Here is a 23,066-nt window from a genome sequence, read left to right on the forward strand (position 1 = left end):
ATATGCTAATGAGATGTCCCGTCTGTAATATGCTAATGAGGTTTATGGTTAATCTTTAGAGCCTTAGGTGTGCCGGGAGGATCCATAGGTAATATTTAATTACTCAGGCGCTCCAGCCGGATCTGGAATATCATTACTACTTACTCTTTGTCACAACTCTACTTTTTAAATTAATACAAAACTTTAGCGTAAAGAGCGGGGCGTTTAGGAGGGGACATCCCCTTTAATATACAGAATAATATCTGTTCATTTTAAACTTTAATGTTGCTCCTTACTTTCAGTTAAAAAAACTTGGTTTTATTATTTAATTTACATATAGTATTGTTTATTGGAAAGTAAACAGACGTTTTCAGGGAGAATTCTTCTGGTGAGAGGGGGCTGAGGGTTACGCGGGATGATCTTTCATGTAGGAATTTATCATAGGGGAATAAAATTTTCCATGGAGAGGAACGCAGATTTTCCAGCATCATTTAAAAACGACCAGAAATTTTAAAAAAAACAAGTTTTTTCAACTGAAAATAAGGAGCAACATTAAAACTTAAACGAACAGGAATTATTACGTATTTGAGGGGGGTCACCTCCTTGTCAATACGTTGCACTTTATGCTAAAATTTTTAGTACTTTTAAAAGAGCTATTTGTTCTAATTAAACGGCCTTTATGATTCAAGAATCATTCTTAAAGAATTGGGACAAAATTTGTACTTTAGCGTAAAGAGCGAGGTATTGACGAGGGCATTGACTGTTCGTTTAAGGTTTCAATGTTGCTCATACCTTTCAGTTAAAAAACTTGTCTTTTTGATTAATTTCAAGAAGGCACGCAACGTCCTGTTTAGGCTTTTAGACCATCATTGTATATCTTAGAGTTTTAGTTCTCTTGGATTTGATGTTTCATGACGCGAGATGGCAGAAAACTCAATTTAGTTGGGGCATCTATTTTATTGCTTAAAAAGGGCTCTAGATTGCAATTTCCTTTATAATGATTCCTCTCCCAACATTTTACAGAGACTGGTTCGATAAGATCATACTTGGGTAATTAATGAGACGCATCAGTGCTTCCCATGCAAAAAAGAGATCTTCTTTGTTGTTCAAGGTGGGGTACAGCAATTTTCCTGAATATAGTTTTCAACCATGTTGATTCCAAAAATACACTTTTTATTTTTATTCGACACCATTCTCCAGGGGTTCGATTCTCATTTCTGAAATTCCTGTTAAATTGTTTTGCAATGAACGTTTAATCGAAATATCAGTTATAATTCCTGAATCAAGTGTTGAATGTTAATTTTTTTTACTTCACAGTTTTTTTTCTCAAACGTGTCTAAACTTTTGGTTAGTATAGGCCACAGTTTATAGAATTAGCAGTATGATCATACCCTATCTCACCCATTATAAAGCCCCGGACCAAGGTGCGAGTGCTCCAGAGAACGTTTTTGCAGATAGAAACATAAGCGGCATTAGATCTTTTCACGGGTAGACAAGTCAGATTTCTCTTTGACACGAAACAAGTGGAAACCCGCTATAACGAATAATGCACTTTGTAACCATTTCTCATTGATTGACGGAAACAGACTAACCCGCTAATGCAGAAAGAAGTGGGAGGAGCTTTTTGTTCGTACCGAGAATGAAGACCAGAATTTATCTGTGATAAACTTACTGGATAATTCTATAAACTGTGGTATAGGCAATGGTTTGGTCTTTACTGGGTTACAACTATTCCTAAAACTATAATTAGGCATCTCTAAGGTTTGTATCTCGAATTATGCTTTGTTGGGCTAACTGACGATGGATCAGGAAAATATGAGATTTTTGCACATTGCTTGTAAAAAAGGCCTCTTTAAGTCCAACATTCGAAATTTTGCTTCTGAGCAAAACAATGATTAAAATTTTGCAAACTAGAGGTATTTTACATGGACTACCTTGGGTTAATTTAGAAATGTAGAACTAGGCTCTTTTTGGGCTAATTCAAGTCGGACCGATATATTCTGGCATTTTTACTAGGCTTGTAAATTTGGGATTGTTTAAGTTCATCGTTTGAGTTTTTACTTTTAAGCAAAACGGTGGTAAATATTCGTCAAATTAGACGCATGTTTTTAATCAAAAGCTTAAACATTAAACGAAAGAAAATCAATACTTAAACTAAAGTATTTGTCCTACTTTTGGAACTGACTAATATTATCAGAGCTATAAACTAGAAAAAATTTAGTATTAACCTATAGTTTCAAAAAATTCAGGAATCTTTTTGAGATTTTTCAACCAACAAAAGGCAAATAAATTAAGCCGCTTCCTTTGAGTTCTCACTTCTGAGCCAAAGAGTCGTAAAATAGTTAGCAAATTCGAGGTAATATTTAATCAGAAGCTTATAAACTCAACGATAGAAAATCAAAACTGAATAAAAAACATTTCTTTTTACTTTATTCGGCAAATAACTTCACAAGCGTGTTTATGTCTAGTTCTAATAGTCAAATGAAATTTATTTTTGAACCAATTACCAATTAATTACCTCTACCAATTAATGGAAGATAAAATCTAAAATTGATGTAGGTAGCCTATTAAACGTTGTCGTAAATTTGGGATTGTTTAAGCTCATCATTTGAGTTTTTAATTTTAAGCAAAACGGTGGTAAATATTTGTCAAATTAGACGCATGTATTTAATCAAAAGCTTAAACATTAAACGAAGGAAAATCAATACTTAAACTAAAGTACTTGTTCTACTTTTGGAACTGACAAATATTATAAGAGCTATAAGCTAGAAAAACATTAGTATTAACCTATAGTTTCAAAAAATTCAGGACTAAAACTGTTTAAAAAAAAATTTGGACTAAAAACTAGGGTTCTTCGTAATTTGGGGAGAGGACGTTACAAATGATGTGGAAAATACTTTGTTTGGAAGGTTATCGTAAAAATATTAATAACTAAGAGAAACTTATTTTGCAAAATCAACCTATTGAATAAAAATAAAACTGATATGGTAACCCTCGTAGTTGTTTTTTTTCATACTTTTGTTTTTCAATATTTTCGTACGATTTTTACGATGAGTCCATAAATTCTAATAATGACACATTAATTGCCTATTTCTACTGTTTGAAGAACTAGGATCAAGTTCTCCTTAGTTTAGTATGGAAACGTTAGAAAGGATGTTGAAAAGACTTTGTTTGCGAAGTTGCCACAAAAAGATTAGCATAAAACCAGAGACATGATTTCTCTTCAAATCGACTGCAATATTCCATTTAGAATTTGATGCTTCTTCTTGCTCTCCATTACCATCACAAATGATATTCATATAAAACCAAACATAAATTGTTAAGTGCTTCCATCAAGGCCGGCTCCATAGGGGGTGGGTCGGGTTAAAACCCCCTCAAAATGTTTTTCCGAGTCGTAAAAACGTAAAAAACGTATATAAACAAACTTTTCATGCAATTTCTAGTTTTTTGTAATCCCCCCCCTCCGCTCCGAATAAAAATCCTGGATAAAGCCCTGGCTCACATGCTACAATATTCAGCCCAGTGAATGATTTTGTATTTTTAGATGTTCATCTCCGCCTTTCTTTCCATCATCCTTCTATTTATTGATCCAGTTAGTAGCTTCTTTTTGCCACAACAACCTTTCGTTACGTTACCCGCAGACAAGACACTACTTACCACAACTATTACACCTGTTTGTTATGAATTAGCAGATGATTTCCGTGTATGTGACAGAAAAGCAAAACAATATGGATTTGAATCGTTTTATGATAGCAGGTTTCAGGCCTACAATCCATCGTAAGTCTTCCTTATTTGTATTGAGAACTTTATTATACGGTGCTTTAATACATATTTTTTCAGAATAATTTAGCACAACAAAATTGGACTTAAAACGTTAAAAGCATGGACTTAAATTTGAGTTTAATATTAATTTAAAGTCGAACGAAAAAAAGCTGATGAGAGCTGTTAGATTTTCTTGTCAAATTGCAAGAACAAAAAAAACTTGAACCAAATATATTCATTAAAGTGACCCATACATTCTTTTTTTATGTTAATATAGTTGAATTATTTTTTTTTCCAACACACTAGTAGTATCCATGTATAAGGTCCGAATTACACATACAATTACACATGAATTGCGCAAGAAAAACCCATGGTTGTGTCATTAAACTCACGCGTGAACATTCTAAAAGTTGGCAAGGTTTTTGTTTTTGATAAGAATTGCATAATGAATGTATTGTTTGACGTAGACATTTTTATGAGCCAATCAGAGGTTGTTCAATATACGATAACTTGATTTGTGGTTGGGGTTTGAATAAAGGGAATGGTTTTCACTACAATTCATATTAGTAAGAGAATTGAATTCAGAGAGAATAGTTTATTTGAGAGGATATTAGTGGAGAAAAAATGAGTGGTGCATTTACATTTTTGGAGATTAATGATGGAGACGACAGCAGCAGCAACGATATACGAGTACCCAATGTGGCTGTGGAAATAACCACTGGTTGTAGAATCAGCCTTGAATGTGATAATATTTTTTCTCGAGAAATGATATAAATAAATATGTTTCTACAAGAGGAGCAACTACTTTTTGAATGAGAAGTTAAAACCGTTCATCTAAATTATATTTGATTAGCATCAGACACCATCTTTAAATATATTAATGATTATGGAGGGTCGCAATGAATACCATTTTTGTAATTATGTTCAATAAAATTTTTTGTAAATCAAAGGTATTTTTCTTTCTATAGTAGACTAGCGTATATTTTATAGAGTACAAAAAAAATTCTGGTTAGTCTGAAGTTGGTTGTGAAAGTGTTAGGACTAAAAAATGGTTAAATTTAAGAAAGAGCGAATCATGAGGAATCTAGTGTTTTTGGAAAAACATTTGTTTCTAGATGACCATTTTCTAGAGTTGTCTATTCAAAGGAAGATACTTTCTCGGGGAATGCTTGTGAATATAAAGAAAACTGACTCTCTATCATTGGACCATTGTAAGAAGCTTCTGCGTCGTAGTTCAAATGCATTTACATAAATTATTGATATATTGATTACGACATAGAAAAATAATATTGTGGATATACTTTTAAACATAAGTTTAAAAATTTAGGATTTTTTTTTCATGAGAAAGATGGTGCTCAAGGATGATTTACTCCTCTCTCTCTCTCTCTATCTCAGACAATTTTTGTTGCTGATAGCTCAGTTTAATTGTGGCAGTGACAGTGTCAACACATGAAAAAAAAATGTTCCATATATGCCCAATATCTATGTACACATTGGGCAGCTGGTCATCATGCAAGAATTGCGCAATGATTGACGAGTATGATGAAAAGTGTAGATTATGCAACCCGTGTAAATTGCATAGGGGATTTGCTGTACAAATTAAAGGTTGTAATTCCTGTCTTGAAGAGGTGTGTGACTCTCATCTTAGAGGTCCCCTATGCTCCAATTGCCATTATGATAAATGTAATCAGTGGGAGAATACATATCCCAGTATGATTGGAAAGAATACTAAGCGTGATTTTAGTTTATTGCTACGAGATTGGTATCATCGTTGTTTTAGATTGTTCTGGGAGGAGGAGCCGGGTCACCGATTCAACTGTTGGAACAGCAAAAGAATATGGTTTCTACGTCATCGTTGTGAAGACAATGGGTGTTATGATTATAACCCCACTGATTTTTATTTGGCTGTGACGGAATGTGATTCGACACTTGAGGACACTGTTTGTGAAATTGCTTCAAATAAGCAAATTTAAACATGTGAATTCTATAGAATGAATGAGAATAGTATCATTGACTATACAAAGAGATATGCAAAAGTGAAGTCACACTCTATTATAGAAAATGTGACCCTGACATTGCAGTACATCAGGATCAGTACACTGTAAATTCAGATAATCTACCTGCACTAGTTGATGTCGACAAATACCTATACCTAGTAGAAGATGAAATCTAAAGAGTAGAAAAGTCGTTTTATCATGTATATAAATTTTTATTAATAAACAATTTCACAGACATTTTTTGAACATTTTATTAGCAGGGCACTAAAATCAATATTAAATAAGCTTGTAAGTTCATTTTCCAACAGAAAGTCGTTCAATCGAGGTAAGTCAACTTAGATGTTGAGAAACTGCTTGTAGGTGTAGCCACGACATCTGAACATGAAAAAGAGTAGTGCATGAAAGCCACATGTCTTAGTCGTTAAATCCTGTACTCTTTGTTGATTTTGAATAAATAGTTTTCCCACTGCATTCCATAAAGTTGCTGATGTACGGCGTGTAGAATTTATACAATAGGCCAAGCGGATCAAAAAATTCCATGTTCATCGCCGTTTGAAAGATGCATAGCCAATGGCCGGTCTTCAAAGTCGATGAACTGCTATTAACAATGATTAGGGTATTGTTAACGCTTGGAATTTTTTCAATGAAGTCCGAAGGTATACAATAGAACTTGTACTGGGACATATATGGATCCATACTAAATACGTTGATTATTTGGTTTGTGTTCATGGTGCTAAGTCTAGTAGAACACTGCCGTCGGGTGTGATTTCCCAATAGGTTTCAAATTGAATCAGTGATATTAGCGTGATACTCTCAGTCAAAGCATCGGCAAATGTACACTCTAAACGTACATTCCCTGTTCGTACTATGCTCATATCGTGAGTCCCTGACAAGTCCAAAACAATAACCCCATGATTTTTTGAAAACATTGAATCGGTTGTTCCATTTTCAAATAATTGAGAGTCATGATCTAGGTATTGCATGGTCAACTCGTACAGAGCTCTATAGGATTTTTTGCCAAAAGATAGAGTGTACAGTGGAATACCATTCACTTTGCACAGAAGGCTAGATAGACCGAAAAAATTAAAATCATGGGGGGATTCAGTCCAGGATCCAACGACACTGCCACTCTTCACAAAGGCCAAAGCCAATTTTGATGGGATTTCTCCATTGATAAATGATGAATCGGTATAACTGCGGGAGCAGGTGGCAATGTGACGTTGATTGGTGATCGTATGGGGGACAAGAAGTTTAATGTTATTACCATTGGCTCTTAGCTTTTCCACTGCCAATGCAACAGAACTCATAACCTGTTGTTTTCGGACGTGGAGAATTGCCGATGTGATAATGAGATTTGCATCGGGTGCTGCAGGAAGTGTTTTTCTCAAAATAAAATTCGATGGGGCCATCTGTAACTTTATGTCAATCTTGACATTGGGGGGTAGCCCTTGGGATATACTGTATATCACATGATTTAATTTCCTAACCAGATAATACTTGGGTCACTGCAGTAGTAAACTCACCGTCAGTATCAACGCCTGATCAATATTCACAGCCCAGTGATTGTACTCTCAACTCCTTGTATGCCTTTGGTGTCATCATCATAAATTTAATGTAACTTGCATAGTTGGATAAATTATTGCTAGTGCTCACCAATGTTCCATTAATAAATACATTAATTTGCTTCAATAGGTTATGTAGAATACAGTTTTCATAGGATAGACCATCGCCAGCATTTGGAGTTGTATTATCTGACATTTTCTTCACCGCAACATTTAAATCAATAAATGTTGATGACAAATCAATGAAATAGTCTTCATTGGAAAATATTTGAAAGTGTAAATTTTCCGAGAGGGGTTTTTGGGGATGAAATTGTTCATAGTAGCCATACTTGACACTGACATCAACATTTTCAGCATTGAATAGATTCAATGAGGAACTAATTGATGGATATGATTCCTTGTGTGGGAGATAAGTCATCTTAAGAGAAGAAATACTTTTTTCATCTAACAATCCTTTTCTTTTTCTTCTTCTGCTTATTGCTCTTCCTTGTTTTATTCCTCAAAGTCCTTGTTGATGTTCTTTGCTTCCCGCCTGGGTGGAGACTGATGAGTGAGTGACGTGAACGCATCCTTTTCAATCCCTCCCCATTTTGTCGAGATTTTAGTTGCTCACCAACGGTTCTTGCTGAAGATCTAATATTTTCCTTAACACTCTCCTTGAAATTCTTGCCCGACCCCCAGTCCTGTAGTGTGGAGGAAGCAAAATTTGATGCAGCAGGTACAAGATATTTTCTGGCAAGGGGTAGTGCAGACCGAAATAGTCTAGCAAACCAGCTACCAAGACCATAGCCAGACATTTTAGTACGCCCCTTGTAGTAGTCCAATCCATTGCCTATTTGACGTGGACTCAAAGTACCAACGTAGCAATCGATATCGGGACAGACAAATGGAATTCTTCTATTGTTCATTTTAGGTGATTTTGCTGTCGTCGACAATGGGTCGAAAATGATATGTAATCACTGCTAAGCCTTTTGTTATTGCTAGAGGATCGCCCAATTCACTTCTTAGTGTTAACTGACAGAGTTCCAAATACGAAGTGTTAACAGGAACATACTGAAGATGCTTTATATTATAGTGATAGAACAAGTTTATCAGATGTTTTTCGTTCAAGAGCATGTAAGAGGGGTACATTGAAATTACCGACTCTCGACGTTTCTGCAAAGGATGCATAGATTAATGTGCAAGAGTCCGAGGCGAGACCATTTGGATAATCCGCAGACATAGCTTGATCAATCACGTGAGCGGTACCATAATTTTTCCCATTGATAATATTCAGTTTAAAGCCAAGAACGTCTCTCAGATTATCATTGAGAATAATCATTTCAGTGTCAACAGGTGAGGTAATGTAAATCCTATCGTGTTCCAATGAATAATTAAAATAGAATTTACCATTCCTACGATATGAGATTTTTCTATTGATTGTACGACACCAATCTGTCATATTATCGTATTCAATATATTTCAATTTGGCATGTGGATATTCACTAGATTTAAGTGCTTCAACCCATTCATAGTCAACAAAGAGTGTCCAATCAAATTGTTATATCTTTTATATCATACACACAATCCTTTCTCAGGATGCCATAGGTATTTTTGAGAATACAGTCGACAAGAGCCACTTCATATGCACCGTCAAATTTGATGGCGGGAGAGAGTTTCGTCCAAAAATCACTTATAGTATTCAAATTATTATAGAGAGAGTCGAAAGCGGTGGGCATGAGTGCTACGTTGAAACACTTTGTCTATGTCAGTATCTCCAGACCCTATCAAGGCATCGCGTATAGATTAACGACCTAGACACCAAACTAGTAACTGTCACCTATCCCTGCAGGTATATGTCATCAAAATCATATGTTTTCGGTAGATTCCAAGATTATCTTCAACTTTTGCAGTTCATAGTCATAAAAGCCGCTGAGAATCTCTTCATGTTTGTTATCTCGCAAACGATAAATTATGGGTCTAGTGTCTAAGATTTTTGCCACTTTAAACAGTTCAGTGGACCACAAGTAATTCCCCTTTTCAAAAGCATTAGTTGTTCTATTAATTTGAATAATATCACCAACATTATATTTATTTTTGTTCCTGACAATCGATGCGTTAGAATATTCTCTTTGAAAGATGTCAATTTACCATGATCAGAATGATGAACTTTCGTTGGTTTAGAGTAGGACAATGATCGATGAGGTCGTTGATTATAAATCAACATGATTTTATCTAAATCATAAATAAAAGCCAGTGTATTTTTCAATGTGCAATATCTTGAAATTAAAAGTCGAATAGTTCTTATCAATCGTTCGGCCAATGCAGCCTTTATAGGACTATGACTATGATAGAGCAGTGTACAATATTTCTCTAGTTTCTTTTGCAACATGAGGATTAACAAATTCACTACCGCGATCCGTTTGAATTTTTTTATACGAATCCTGTTCGAGAATACTTTCAATGGCCTGAGCAACTTCAACGCCTCTCTTTAATCGCAATGGAATTGCATATGCATAACGACTATAAACACTGATTGCAAGTAGAATGTACTTGTACGATGTATTGTGACGTCGTTGAATCTCATTTAGAGTCAGGAGATCTGCTTGCATTATATGCAACGGGTAAAAGGCTTTAGTTTTTTGATAATGATTCGCATGAAGTCTATGATTTATATGCAGAGTGTAACTTGATTAATTTTGTAGATAGTCTTGTACACTTTTAGTGTGAACACCAGTGCCTTTGGAAAGAGTGGTGGGGGACCTTAAACTCCCCGCCTCACCAATATTTTCATAAGCACCTTTCAGAACTTCAACCATTTTGAACGAAAACACGTTTTGTGACGTCCGCTACCCTTTTGTTTACTAGTTGTTGATGGTGAAATGATACGTTTTTGCTTTTTCCTCGCCACCATTGTCAAGTTTTTTCCACTAGGTGTGCTAGTATTTTCCAAGATTGATTTAAAATCTTCTTCTTCTTCTTCATGTTTTAATGGCGTTGTTGATGTTGAGGCATGTTCATTTAATTTTTGTAGAATTTGTCTATTGCTAATAAGACTTTTGGGGAAGTTTAATGTATTTAGAAAGTTGTATAGATGAGCTTCAAATGATAATAGTCCTTTACGATTTGTAACCATGTCATAGATTAAATCAAGTAGATTATAGCTCTTGCCCTGAATTATAATCCCTTTCCCATTGCTCTCAACTTGAATATGATCTTGACCACTTTTCCCATGAGATAGACTAGGAGTTGTGCTATTTTTTCCACCGATTTTCGGTGCCACATATTTACGATTATCGTAGAAAATTAAAAAAATTACTACTTCTTTTATTTTGCTACAGCAGACTATATAGGGGACTATTCTTTTTTGGGCTCAATACCAGCAGCAGCAGTGGCTTTCACACGATAGGGTTTATGTTTGTTCACTCGGCGAAGTGCATCTTGAAGTGAAAGTAGTTTTTTAACATCTTCAATATTCTCGTTGTCAAGGAATTTACTCAGATTGTTCTCAAAGTGTTCCACCGGTGAGAAAGTCCCGCAATTATTGGCAGTAAAAGTGTGAAAAAGCTACCGCCCGCCTGAAGAAGTCGTTTCTTTTTAAAATTCTTTCCTTTGTTTTTACAGGCCAATGTACGTACAATGGAACGATGTTGCTTTGACTGTTGCTTATCTACTTCTGCCAGTTGAAAATTACCCTCGATTAGATTTATAAAAGTCTCAAACATTTGATTGATTAAAGCATTGTGAATGCCATCGTTGAGTGTGGCTTTCCTAAGCGGGGTCTTTGAAATACGTAGAACAGAAAACAGATGTCTATTTCCATTTAGCTCCTTCAGTGTCATGATAGCAACTAATAGGTATTTTTAGTGTTCCCGGGGAGATATACTGTAATTTCATTGTCAAAAATATCTGGGACTACACGCAGATCCTCGGGTGTATTTTGATTAAGATCCAATAGGATGTAGCCGTAGGGTTTATTAGTTACCTGATTGTATGCTGAGAGCAGAAATTTGGGGGCACCTGGATAGATTTGTTTATTGAGAGTTACTAGCGAGCTAGAATCACGAACAACTCTGTAGATGATATAGTAGGTGCAGTTCAATGCAAGTGTTCGCATACATTTGCTCTGATGAAAGAGATTGTGTAGAACCAGAGTAACGGAAATCTGTTCATGATGAGAGCGAACAGTGAACAGTTGTAGCATTTCCTGGGACCATTGTTCAATAGATTCAGCCAGACCGTCAATGATCAGCCAAGAGTTTGGTTCAATAATGGTGAAAACCATTATAATGGTCCCTGTATGAATTGCATCTGCACCAATCCCGTCGTGGCAATTGCTTTTATTTTATCTTATGACTCCTGCCAAATACTGTAGCAATAGTAGATTTTTTCGGCTTTTCCAAAAACATTTTATCGGAATCTTTAATTATTTTAGTTAAGCGTGTTGTTTTGCCTGACATTGACGGCCCACACAGAAGCGATCTGAATGGTGTTTTAAATTGATATATATTCCTTTCAACAGTTCACCTAGACAACTTATTGTAGACTATGGCTGTCTAATGACTATATAATTTCCCTACTACTACTACTCCGTTCAAGAATGAGAAGAAGAATAAGACGAATAAAGAATCATATTTTCTTTTATTATATACATAAAAAAGTAACAATACTTAAAAAAAAGATATTACATTGAACATGAAAGCACATTAAACATGAAAAAATAAACACTTTTTAAAATTTTTTTATAATAAAAAATACAACATTTACATAGGCACAGAGAAAAAAAAACACTTAAATAAATACACTTTTTTTTGTTTATTTATTTATAGAAAAATACAACATTTATTAGAATAAAGCAATTGAAATAATATCACTTTTATTTACATCATTTTAAATTTTAAATTTTGGGACCCCCCCCCCACCCCCCGGGGGGCAGCCGCGGCGGCCGCCAGTGGCCCGCTACGGCGGGCCGGGAAGCGCTGGGCACCGGGACGCGGGGCCCACTGCGGCAGACCCGGGCCGGGGGGCATTAAATAGTTGAAATTGATCTGCCTTGCACACACATTGAAAATTGTTTATGATATAGAAAAAGAATTAAAAAAGAATTTAAAACACCCAATTACCCAAAAAACCCTCCCACCCAATTTATACTTTTTTAAATGAATTTAACTAAATTTTCCTAGAACGCGTGGTTTTCTGTAATCTGCACAATCAACTAGGGCGGATATTTAATAATTAACTTGTGGTAATACCGTCACACCAACCTCAAGTACATAGACTTTGTCCGATTTGGCAGACATGGCGTTTTTCTCAACTCTAACTGTTTAGTTTTTAAATTATAAAGAGCGAATCGCCATGACTTTCGCCCTTGGCACTAAAATACGTTCCACACAGTTTATATACACACTCATGTCGAAATTATTTTTTACAAAGTGTGTAGGTACCCCCTTGTAAACTTGTTTGATATCCTTGTTGTGCGTTTCCACACAGTATACCTTCAGACCAAGAAACACACCACTGGATATCAGATCGGTACCCGTTTCATATTTTAACATTAACAATTGATTTGGGGCCTGGCGTTTCACTAGCTCTGGGTAGAGGGATTCGTCCCAATTAGTGTAGTCCATTCTGAGCTAATGTACTCGCCATTTTCGAAATCATTCTATAGATTTTCAGTTTTGACTTTTAACAGGAGTGAATCAGTGTCCCCGTAATACACTTGAACTTGTCCCTCAATCGGCTACTGTACCTTGCATACATTATAATAAAATAACAACATGAGCTTCTTGGATATTTCAGTTATTGCACTTCCGCCTGCAATATTTTTATTTAAAACAATGCTTCTCTTCTTACGGTGTAGGAGCACCATATCAGAGTATGATTGTGAACGATGTGAAGTTTGGATCCGCAATGATTCGAGCACAATCTTTGGGATTGGTTACAATGTCACATGGACTTCTGTTTTGTACACTCTCGCACATTTTACCGAAAGCTGAGTTCAAAATGAGTTTATAGACTTCTTTTTCAACTTTTGTTTTCGCTTGTGAACGCTTACTGACAAAGGTGTCAATAAACGTTTTCATGTAAGGCTTTTGATCAAATTGGAGGGCTCTATGAATCTTTGTGACCTTGAAACCATTGGACACCATCCATTTCAATAGCACGCAATGAACAACGATATTCTGTTTCGGGTTGAGGTCGGCAATTAGTTTTTGTTTTGAAGGTACCCAGTGAAGGTACTCCCGTTCTCTACTAAAGATAAATTCTAGGGGCTCAGAGAGTCCCTACCCACCGGTCTATTTATGCACGGAAAAACAAAGTCTTTTACCAAGTCATGGATTTCCATGGGTATTTCACCGTCAATTTAAAAAAACCATCCCTATGCCCCATTCTCCTCAACACTGGAAATGTCGGGGAAATTCGAAGCACATGGATTATCAAGCCATTTATAATTGCCACACGGAAAACAGTAGTGAGACATTGCCGATGGGTAAAGAGAATTCATATCCAAAAAACCGCGTCAGACTTTTCATCGGTGGGCTGTCCACTCGGATCAGTTTTCATGATACGATCCCTGTGAAAAACATACCCGACCCTCATTGATCTCTCTACAAACAGATGCTGATCCACATCGGTGATCAGACCTATTTCTTCTTTGCTAATTTTAAGTATCAAGTCCATCACCAAATGAGGATTGGAAAAATAATAACCTAAATCCAACCCAATTTACCCATAGATTTTATCCTTATTTTTGCACACAATGTCCAGAAGAGTGAGTACGTCACTGGCCAAGTATAGTTTACAATAATCCCACCCTTTTTTACACCCACCCTTTGCCCAAACCCACTTAGCAAATTCGTAGTCGCTAGTGCTGCACTCACTCTCAGTAAGAGAATTGTAAAAAGCTCCAATAGGCGGTAGTGACACCTCATCTAGCCTCGAGCCAGAGTTGTAATAATCATATGGATATATACCCTTATTCGTTAATAAATCATACATTTCATCATCGGGGAAGCGCTGTTTGAGGAGGGGGAAGCTATCAAAATTGTCACTTTTCTGTACCTGAATCAATTGACTTAAAGATTTGGGGAAGAAGCAGAAAGAGTCTAAAAAACGGATTTTATTCAGGCACGTGTTACCCTTGTCAACTGTTTTCCACATGAATTCTAGCACCAGTAGGTTCTCCGATGATTTGGGTGTGATATTTTATGAAAAAGAATCATCTATCCATGCGTCGTCTACAACTCCACCCTTGACAATGTGGGCCAACTCGGTAGGACAAACTTTAAGTCGTAATTGGAATTGTGTATAAAAACAGGTACGAAATATTGTTGTCTAATGTTTAAATTGCATGACTGATGGGCTACCCCCCTAAAGTTACTCCCTCCCGATGTAATTTCCTGCCACAAATGATCATGCTCGATCACCTTCCTCCTCCCCCCCCATTCCCAACACCATCATCAAATTCTCCCTTGCAAACCCAACACATTTTACGATTTTTAATGGCCACTGTGTCATCTGGTGATAGGAGCATAGGATAGTTTGTATAACGAAGGCGCGAAATTGCACCGTTCAGTGTTTTGATTAGACTGACCAATGCTGAGCGCATGCAGTCTTCACCGTCACCCAACATCTCAACTACATCCAGCACTTGCATGTTATTATTGGAATCTCGTTGCGCGTGAGCGTAAGAGACCCCTATGGCTTCATGTATTTTAACACGATTTGAATTTGACGGATCGCACACGTCTGTCAAATTAGCTTTGCAGTCCACAGCGATCTTATTGCTCTGCAGGAGCGTGTTTTAAAAAATTTTAAAACGTAAGAATGCTCTATCTCCGCTTACCGTCTCCAAAGCCTGGTATCCATGACGTTTACAATGTTTCATGTGATGCTTTAATTTAAAATCAGAGCGAAATATTGAGAGGCATGTTGGACAGTAATAAAACACATTCCCCTTTTTACCCTCACGTAGAACCCTACTAATATCCGTAATTAGATGAAAATGACCAATTGAATCAGGGTCTGTGGATGGGGTGCATAGAAGCCATGCCCAGCGTTCCACTGATTCAATTGACGGAACTCACACTGGAAATAACACACCCTTCTTATCGGAAAGCTGGCCCTCCTCAAATTCTGTTTAATACTGTAACACTGTGACACCAATCTTTAAATGTGCATTAGCCCACTCAAAAATATCTATTCCTTTCAGAGTCACGGGAAATTGACCATTTAAACAATTAAAATGTACTTTCGGGGAATTTGAATCCTCCCAACCATTAACTACCATTTTATCTAACTTTTTCGTAGATGCATCTTTTTGAAGTGGTCTGTATGCAGCAATTAAAAACGCATACTTGAAACGCTGCAGCTTCGTATCGAAACAGATTCGTTGTACCCCCTGACACCCTTCTAAATCTGAATGATATTTTATAACTATAGCCCTCTCCCCATGCCCACCTCTTACAATAAAATCCTTTTTAATCCTACATATATTAACATTTAAACTTTCAATAAATAAAACCACAGATCCACTACCACTCTCGTTATAATTTTCCCACTTACATTGAATACAATTAGCCCAATTTAGAAAAATCTCCCCATAATTTGATAAATGCGGACGAATTGCCAACATCTCTGTGTGCAAGTATTTCGAATACATCTCACCTGCATTTTCATTTAAAAAATATATTTTTAGTGCTATTGATGCTTTTAAACTGACCCCCACTCCCCACACCTAAATCTGTTGTTCAAGAATGGCTCGAATCTTATTAGTATATGAATGTGAAATGGCCGAAGGATCTGTTATTATATCCCCCGACACTAGAGAGTTGAAGGGATCACCGAAATTGGCGCTGTAGACCTTTGTTTGGTGGAAGGCACAGTTGGACAGAAAAAAATCTGAAAGAGGTGATACTGGTGTTGTTGTTGTTGTACTACTACTACTAGTACTAGCTATATCATTAAGCGGAATGGTGGGGTGTGACACGGAATTGTCAATAACACCATCACTCCCAGTCTGTTCAATTACATTGGTTGGAGATGGCATGAGGTCCCCTAAGCCTGATAGCACATATTCCAAGGTGTTTTGGGACAATTGATCGAGCCAGCCTGTATTGTCCAGTGTTGGAATTTCGTTATGAGGACCCGGTTCAGTTGCACTAGTAACATCCCCTAAATGCTCACGCATAAAACTATATGCCCACTCCGGATCCTCAAGCATGTCAATATCACAAGTTAAGTCGTCTAGGCTAGCCATTTCCCCAAAAACATCATTAAGGAAACCTCTATGGCATTCCAAATTATCCAGAACTAATGTAGGTTCATCACTGAACTCCGATGGTGGTGATAGAATTGGTCCAGTAAATGCTGATGTCTCATCACTCAATGGTGGTGGTGCTATATCATTAATCTATAGAAAAAAGGTTTTATTTTCTATGTGAAATAAGCATTATTTCAAAAAGTTGAAAAATCATGTTCATTTTTTTTTCATACCATCCATAAAACTCAATTCATCCTAGAATTATTTAAACTGAATACTTTTTGTTCAAAATATTATTTACCGAGCAAGTGCATAGTAAGCGAAAAACTTTGTTAGTAAAATAGAGCAAAACACAAAATAAAACGGTGAAAATCTTTACACTTCCATTGAATTTACAATATATCAATGTATTATAAAGTATACCTGGCACGTGCAATGCACACACACACACACACACACACACACACACATACAACAATCAATACGCCGTTATTGAATTTGCAATATTAATTATAATATCTCAATGAATTATTGAGTAGACCCAGCGCATGCACCGCACACACACACACATACACACACATACACACACACACACAGACACACACACAGACACACACACAAACAACAATCATTGCGCCGTTATTGAATTTGCAATATTCATTATAGTATCTCAATGAATTATCAAGTAGACACGGCGCATGCACCGCACACACACACACACACACACACACACACATACACGCACACACACACACACACACACACACACACACACACACACACACACACATACGACAATCATTACACCGTTATTGAAATTGCAATGTTCATTATACTATCTCAATGAATTATCGAGTAGATGTGGCGCATGCACCGCTCACACACACACACACACACATACAACAATCATTACGACGTTATTGAATTATCAGGTATACAGAAAAATAAGCGGCACATGTACCGCTCACACACACTCCTTCAAATTGACTTGGGAAAAAGAATCATTAGCGAGAAATAATATTTGAAAACTCACATTCAAATTTGCAGCTTGCATGTCGAGAGCTGTAGGGGCCTCATCATTCTCGCATTGCATTGGTCGTGAAGGGCCCGGCAATGCTTGATAGGGGGTCACCCCCTAATCTTGACAAGATGAGACTTATACATTATGAGAATCTATCCATTCTCTCTTGAATTTTCTGCCAGGTTGCATAAAGGTTTGTGCAGAGCTGACACTGGCTTGAGAGTCTCCTGGCTGGTCCAGCGAACTTGTATTGGAGCTAGTATATTTGATGACTGATTGTTTTGTAGCTTTCATCGATTGGATATAAACACATCTTGCTCTCTTCTCGGAAGGAGGGTAATTGCATGAATCCATCTCAACATCCTTAAAAAGAAGAAAAATGTAGTAACGAAATAATAAGCCCTCTTTTACAGATAAATTGCCCTCTAAAGTTTATTCTGGTGTTTCTAGTACTCTATGTCTTAGCACTTTAGAAATATTTAAAAAGAAAAGCTTTTAAAGTAAAATTTTGGAAAATTTTGAGTTTGGAGGGAAGGGGGATTTCAAAAACATCCCCCCGTAATATAATTTGACCTATAAAGTCAATTCTGATGTTTGTAGTGCTATAACCATCAGCACTTTAGAAATATTTAAAAATAAAAGCTTTTAAAGTAAAATTTTGGAAAATTTTGAGTTTGGAGGGAAGGGGTATTTCAAAAAAATCTTCCCGTAATATAATTTGAGCTATAAAGTCAATTTTGATGTTTGTAGTGCTATAACTATCAGCAGTTTAGAAATATTTAAAAAGAAAAGATTTTAAAGTAAAATTTTGGAAAATTTTGAGTTTGGAGGGAAGGGGGATTTCAAAAAAACTCCCCCATAATATAATTTGACCTATAAAGTCAATTCTGATGTTTGTAGTGCTATAACTATTAGCACTTTATAAATATTTAAAAAGAAAAGCTTTTAAAGTAAAATTTTGGAAAATTTTGAGTTTGGAGGGAAGGGAGATTTCAAAAAAAAACATAATATAATTTGACCTATAAAGTCAATTCCGATGTTTGTAGTGCTATAACTATTAGCACTTTAGAAATATTTAAAAAGAAAAGTTTTTAAAGTAAAATTTTGGAAAATTTTGAGCTTGGAGGGAAGGGGGATTACGAACACATCTCTCCATAATATAATTTGACCTATAAAGTCAATTCTGGTGTTTGTATTGCTATAGCTATTAGCACTTTATAAATATTTAAAAAGAAAAGTTTTAGAGGAACAATTTTGTAAAATCTTTAGTGTGGAGGGAAGGGAGATTTCAAAAACATCTCCCCATAATATAATTTCACCTATAAAGTCAATTCTGATGTTTGTAGTGCTATAACTATTAGCACTTTAGAAATAATTAAAATGAAAAGTTTTTAAGGTAAAATTTTATAAAATTTTGAGTTTGGAGGAAAGGGGGATTTCAAAAACATCTCCCCATAATATAATTTGACCTAAAAAGTCAATTCTGATGTTTGTAGGGCTATAACTATTAGCACTTTAGAAATATTTAAAAAAGCTTTTAAAGTAAAATTTTGGAAAATTTTGAGTTTGGAGGGAAGGGGGATTTCAAAAACATCTCCCCATAATATAATTTGACCTAAAAAGTCAATTCTGATGTTTTTAGTGCTATAACTATTAGCACTTTAGAAATATTTAAAAAGAAAAGCTTTTAAAGTAAAATTTTGCAAAATTTTGAGTTTTGAGGGAAGGGGGATTTCAAAAACATCTCCCCATAATATAATTTGACCTAAAAAGTCAATTCTGAAAGTTTGTAGTGCTACATCTATTAGCACATTAGAAATATTTATAAAGAAAAGTTTTGAAAGTAAAATGTGGGAAAATTTTGAGTTATGAGGAAAGGGGGAGTTCGAAAAAACCCCCGCATAATACAATTCGACCTATGAAGTGAATCCCGGAGTTTGTAGTGCTATTGCCATGAGCAGATTATAAATGTTTAAAAAGAAAATCTTTAAAAGTAAAATTTTGAAAAATTTTGAGTGCTGGGGAACGGGGGATTTAAAAATCATTCCCCCGTAAAATAATTTGACCTATAAAGTCAATTGTGGTGTTTGTAGTGCTATAACTATTAGCACTTTAGAAATAATTAAAAAGGCTTAGATAAAAACACACAGAATGTGGCATCGTTCCATCTTGCCCCCCTATCAATTCTGAGTTCTGGCTAGAATTAGACAACGCCTGTTTTAATCACCAAGCTTTTGTTTTCAGATACTACACGTTGAAGTTTGGTTCCAAAAAAGGTCCCTTTTCTGTAATTATAAACACATATGGTTTTAATCTCTGTGATAGCAAGAGCGTGTGAAATTTGATTCCCAAAACTGTCACTCTCTTTGTAACACCGAAGCTTTTCATTCAAACCGGAAAAAGACTGCACATTTTAAACGCACGATTGGAAGAAGGATATTTTTGAATGAAAAAGAACTGTTTTTCAAAACAATTAAAACTTGTAAACATAGCTGTGGAGGAGAGATTTTATTTACATAATAGAAAAAAGCATACTTAGCGATTTCTATCGAATATACTCATTATATTTTAAGATTTTGTATTGGTGGAGGGGAGGGGGGCTAAGTCCCCCTGAAATTTGAATTTACTGGTAAATGCTTTTAATCTGGAAACAAATTAAGAAATCCAGTAAGCTGTACTAACATTGACAATTGAAGAATCCGTTGTTTTCAAAGTTAATAATATGTAGTGTACTATGTTCAATATGTTAAAACATAATGAAAATTGAATTGTAGTGCATGAACATTTTATACAGTTTTTCAAGGACGAATAAAAAACGGATATTGAGTTACATAATTTCGTGCGTGCTCCCAAAGCATGTCTGACCACTTTATATCGTACCAGTTTTTTTGTTTTTTTTAAGAATGTACACGTAAATTCATGACGTACATTCATTGTGCAATTGACAACAAAAACAGAAAAAAAACTGTTTTCTTTACATTATTTTATTAAGACCAAACTCTCAAAACATGCTTGACTACATTATACATTGCCAAGTTTAAAATTTTCACGCGTGAGTGTAGTGTCTCAAGCATGGCTTTTTCTTGCGCAATTCCAATGTATCGTTCATATTGTATACACTTTTGAGCATATTCTTGTAGGGTTCTTGTGTAATTCCATGTGTAATTGTATGTGTAATTCGGACCTTATACATGGATACTACTCACACTTTGGATATAGTTAGCCTACAAAGCTATATTCAACAAAAACGGCAACTAGCCAACGATACTATTTATATATATATATATATATATATATATATATATATATATATATATATATATATATATATATATATATATATATATATATATATATATATATATATATATATATATATATATATATATATATATATATATATATTTTATATATATATATATATATATATATATATATATATATATATATATATATATATATATATATATATATATATATATATATATATATATATATATATATATATATATATATATATATATATATATATATATATATATATATATATATATATATATATATATATATATATATATATATATATATATAATGTTTTAGAGGTAAATACTTGGCGAGAAAAAAAAGAGAGAGAAAGAGAGAAGAAGAAGAAAAAGACTGCCATCCTAATCCAGTAATTGAGATAAATGTGCACTTGAACGAGGTTTTAACCTTACTCATCTATCCAATTACTTAGGAAAAAACAGTATAACCGAACCATCAACCAAATCGAAATGTCCAAATCCATGCAAAGTCGTCATCATTAAATGAAAGTCGTTGTAAATTTACAAGCAAAAGCACCTTAAATCTAGCGAAATATTTCCAAGTAGTAACTTTCATTAGGGCTCATCGTGAATAAATTCCACCTGCCTTAACGGGTTTCGAGGGTTTACATTCTTTACCCAGCACAGTGGAGCCTTTACTATAAGATCTTTATTGCATCCCTATGTTAGGTATAACTTGTAAAATACTTGCATACTAGTAAAACTATTCAAAAAATACATACAAAATGAGATTTGTTCTTTCCTTAGTGAAATCCCATAGGTCAATGAAAGCAAAGACAATTCTGGAACAAATAAAGACTGGTCCGGACGTGAGTTATCAAAAAAAGTGTTTTATTGGTATCTGGAACCAAATATAGATTTAAAGTCCTTAAAGCTGGTTTGAAAACAATATAAAAATTCAAAAGTATATTAGGGCCCGACTGATGTGAATTTTTGGAGCCCGATACCGATACCGATATATCGGTATCTTACTGGTACAATGCCGATATAATTTGCCGATAAATTCCCCTTCGGAAAAAAGCCTTACCTGAAGTTTAAACCCTGCATCCTCTGTCCATATTCATATTCACATGTTTCTTCCTGGTCTATAATATCTCAAGGAACAGCCTCAATAATTCACTGTGGATTCCAAATAATGCTAAAAGATTTATTTTGGAAAGATTTAGAAAAACAATTCAACCAAATAAAGTTTTAGTCTGGACAGTGCTTAATAAGTCCAGTTAAGCTGGTGCAAGCTTTAATGCAGAGCGTACAACTTTTCAGCATTTTCACCTTTTAGAGACCTTCGTTTGCCATCATAAACGTTCCCAACTATGCTAAAAACTCTTTTTCTTGGACAGAAGAGAGCGGAAAACAAAGATATTTCTGAGCAAGTTGTGCCAGTCTCTTGAAACGACTGTTGTTCTTTCACACACGTGAAGTTCTGGAATATTTTAAGTGGGAGTTGTTTCCTCATCCACCGTATAGTCAGACTTTGCAATGAGCGACCAGCATTGCCACTGCCAACTGTCGACGTCTTAAAAGAGTACAAATCAAGGCTGAAACGGAGGGATAGTTGCTCAAAAACAGCGCAAGTCAAAATATTTGCGTGCGCGCGGCAGCCAGTGCGCGCGCAGCCCCTCTCACGACTCTGATCACTGTCTTACGCCATTTAGAAATAATTATATTTTATCTTGTTATCGTCCAAAAAATAGCTTTTAAATTTTTCAAATGTACTTAAAATAAATTCAGGAGGGATCCCTACTTAAATGAACTTCTAAATAATGATTTAGATAATGATTCTCGTTCTTTGTAGAGCTAAAAAGTAATATTCTGCTCGAAATTTAAAGTACACTTTGATAAAGGTTTTTTTTTTTGGTCGTTGCTTTTCCATCACCCTCCTACATGCTCACTTTTCCTTTTCTAAGAAGGATGGTTGAGCCAAACAGCTTTTGACTTCTTTTATTAAATTTGAATTTCAGCTTTCCATGTTTCCACTTTAATTTGACTTTGATTTGATCTACTTCTTATTAAATGGTTAGAAATACTGGAGAGATGACTGGAAGACTGGGTAAAGTCATAGGCAGAGATAACAGAGTCCATAGCGGCTATAAGTTGTATCATTTGCGCTCAAATAATTGAATTTGAAGTTTTTTGTGTCGCTAGAACTTTTTCTATCGTCATTTTGTAAAAGATTGCAAA

The 23,066-nt window shown here is 35.2% G+C and overlaps 1 protein-coding gene across 1 annotated transcript in view; it reads left to right on the top strand.

Annotated features, from left to right (window-relative positions):
* The window catches only part of LOC148951549 (carbonic anhydrase 2-like), an 81,771-nt gene that overhangs the window by 26,803 nt on the left and 31,902 nt on the right, over window positions 1-23,066 (top strand). The window contains exon 2 of the mRNA XM_089091100.1: window positions 3,524-3,756. Coding sequence (XP_088947226.1) covers window positions 3,524-3,756 — 233 coding nt within the window. The remainder of the gene's footprint in view (window positions 1-3,523; window positions 3,757-23,066) is intronic.

The sequence above is a fragment of the Artemia sp. Qi Xiang Cuo genome, chromosome 6 (genome assembly GCF_049724085.1).
Source record: "Artemia sp. Qi Xiang Cuo chromosome 6, ASM4972408v1, whole genome shotgun sequence".
NCBI lineage: Eukaryota > Metazoa > Arthropoda > Branchiopoda > Anostraca > Artemiidae > Artemia > Artemia sp. Qi Xiang Cuo.